The sequence below is a fragment of the Octopus bimaculoides genome, chromosome 19, assembly GCF_001194135.2.
Source record: "Octopus bimaculoides isolate UCB-OBI-ISO-001 chromosome 19, ASM119413v2, whole genome shotgun sequence".
Lineage (NCBI taxonomy): Eukaryota > Metazoa > Mollusca > Cephalopoda > Octopoda > Octopodidae > Octopus > Octopus bimaculoides.
Window position 1 is genome coordinate 36,710,921 of NC_068999.1, and position 2,106 is coordinate 36,713,026.

General features: G+C 42.0%; 1 protein-coding gene across 1 annotated transcript in view; it reads right to left on the reverse strand.

Annotated features, from left to right (window-relative positions):
* Positions 1-521: 521 nt before the first annotated feature.
* LOC106879959 (uncharacterized) overlaps positions 522-2,106 on the reverse strand; it is a 16,146-nt gene continuing 14,561 nt past the window's right edge. Inside the window, exon 2 of the mRNA XM_014929719.1 lies at positions 522-1,134. Coding sequence (XP_014785205.1) covers positions 522-1,134 — 613 coding nt within the window. The remainder of the gene's footprint in view (positions 1,135-2,106) is intronic.

A 2,106-nucleotide genomic window follows, 5' to 3' on the forward strand; every position in this document is an offset into this window, starting at 1 on the left:
CAGGCCTCATTCAATGGGATTTCAACATGAACAGAGTATTTTTGCATGTATCTGAGTGTATATGTATTTGAAGTTAGTGTATGTGCAGAGTTTTATCTTTTGTTTTATGCATGTATTCTCGTGCATATACGGACTGGGTGGTGTTCATTAAATATTTCTTCTGACCCACTTCCCAAGAACTGGAATAAACGAGACTTGGCATAATTATCAGTCCTTCTCTACGTAGCCACCACCAATGGTAATACTTCTCCCATCGCTTTATGCAACTGTGAAGACCTCGTCTGTAGAAGTCGGTAGGTTTTGTCTGGAGCCAAGACTTTACCTCGGAAATAAGTTCATCATCATTCGAAAAGTACTTCCCCTTCAAAAAAGACTTCATGATCGGAAAGAGGTGGAGGTCAGGTGGTACGAGATTGGGAAAGTAAGGGAGTTGAGCAAGGAGCCGCAGGAGTGTGCTTTCATCTGGGAAACATGTGCATTGTGAACTGGGGCGTTCTCTTGGAGGAGGCGGACTCCTTTGGTCAGTATGTCACCCTCTCTGCTTTGATGGCGTCCCGCGATCTCTGCAGCAGAGTAGCATGATATGCCCCGTTAATTGTGGTGCCTTTCAGGAAATCCATTATCACCACTCTGCGCTGATCCCAAAAGATTGTGAGTTTCAATTTGTCTGCTGAGGGTTGGACACGAGCCTTCTCTGGAGTTGGTGAGTTATCATGATGCTTCCATTGCGGCGACTGCACTTTAGTCTCAGGATCATAGCGATGGGCCCATGTTTCATCCTGTATGATAAGTGTGCCACAAAAGTCCTCCTCATTTTCTTGGCACATTACCAAAAGAGCCTGGGAGAAATTGACTAGATCCTGCTTCTGAAAAGATGTGAGCATCCGAGGAATCCATCGTACAGACAACTTCCGCATGTGCAAATGGTCGTGAATGATATTTTCCACGGATCTTACACTTATCTTCACTTCTTGGGCTAGTTGCTGAATTGTTATGCGATGATCCCACAAAATGGCGATTTCCACTTTATGGATGGTGTCGTCATCAATGATGGAATGTGGTCGTCCAGGAATAGGAGCGGTTTTCACCGATGTCCGACCACATTTGAAGTAGCGATGCCGGCGCGTGACAAGACTACGTCAAATGATAGCGCATAAACTTATTCATAGACTTCTTTCATCTCATCGAAAATCTTTTTTGATGTACGACCTTTCATGTACAACCTTTCAACCTGATCACTGATCTGCATTCAACTGCCTCCATCATAACACCTTAGTCCACTTCAGCAGCCGTGAAAGACACAATATGACATGTAGAGACATGTATGATTATATCTGTACATGTTCGGTTTCCTGCAATTAGCGGAAGTGGGTCAGGGGAAATTTTTAATGAACGCCCCTCGTAGTTGCATATCCCAAGACTGGTACAAAGGCAGTGCTCCTATAATTGCAGCTATGTATGTATGTATGTATGTATGTATGTATGTATATATATTCGTACCTACGAATGTATGTATGTATGTATAGATTATTATTATGCGTTTATGTGATACAGATGTGAAGATGAGCGATGTTGGTAGTAAAATTCCACAGGTGAGTCACTGGTTCATGTGCAACTGATGACGAATGTAGCATTACATGCTTCAGTAAACAGCTTTGGAAAGCGTCTATCTTGTCGACTAAGGTGGCACTAATGAACCTCTCTTCAAAGAGCTATTTCTTCTGCAATCTCATACTCGAATTTAGAATGCAAGTTTAGCATTCTGTCTTGAGACACCCAGCCCTCAGCAGACGCAGACACGAATGTAACTGACCCATGTAAGGCAATGCGTTTCTTTTTTTTACTGTTATGGTAAAGTTACTGTGACTTCTTATAAATTGTGTTTTGTGCGCAATTTATAGTTCACTGTTGCTACGGTGACATGTCTCCTGTGTCGTAAGCTACTGCAGCCCCGTCAGCTGTGTACGTCTTTATATATACATATATATATGAGTACATACATGCGTATGCGTGAATATTAATTTGCATACATGCATACACTCACACGGAAACACGTATATATATATATATATATATATATATATGTGTGTGTGTGTGTGTGTGTGT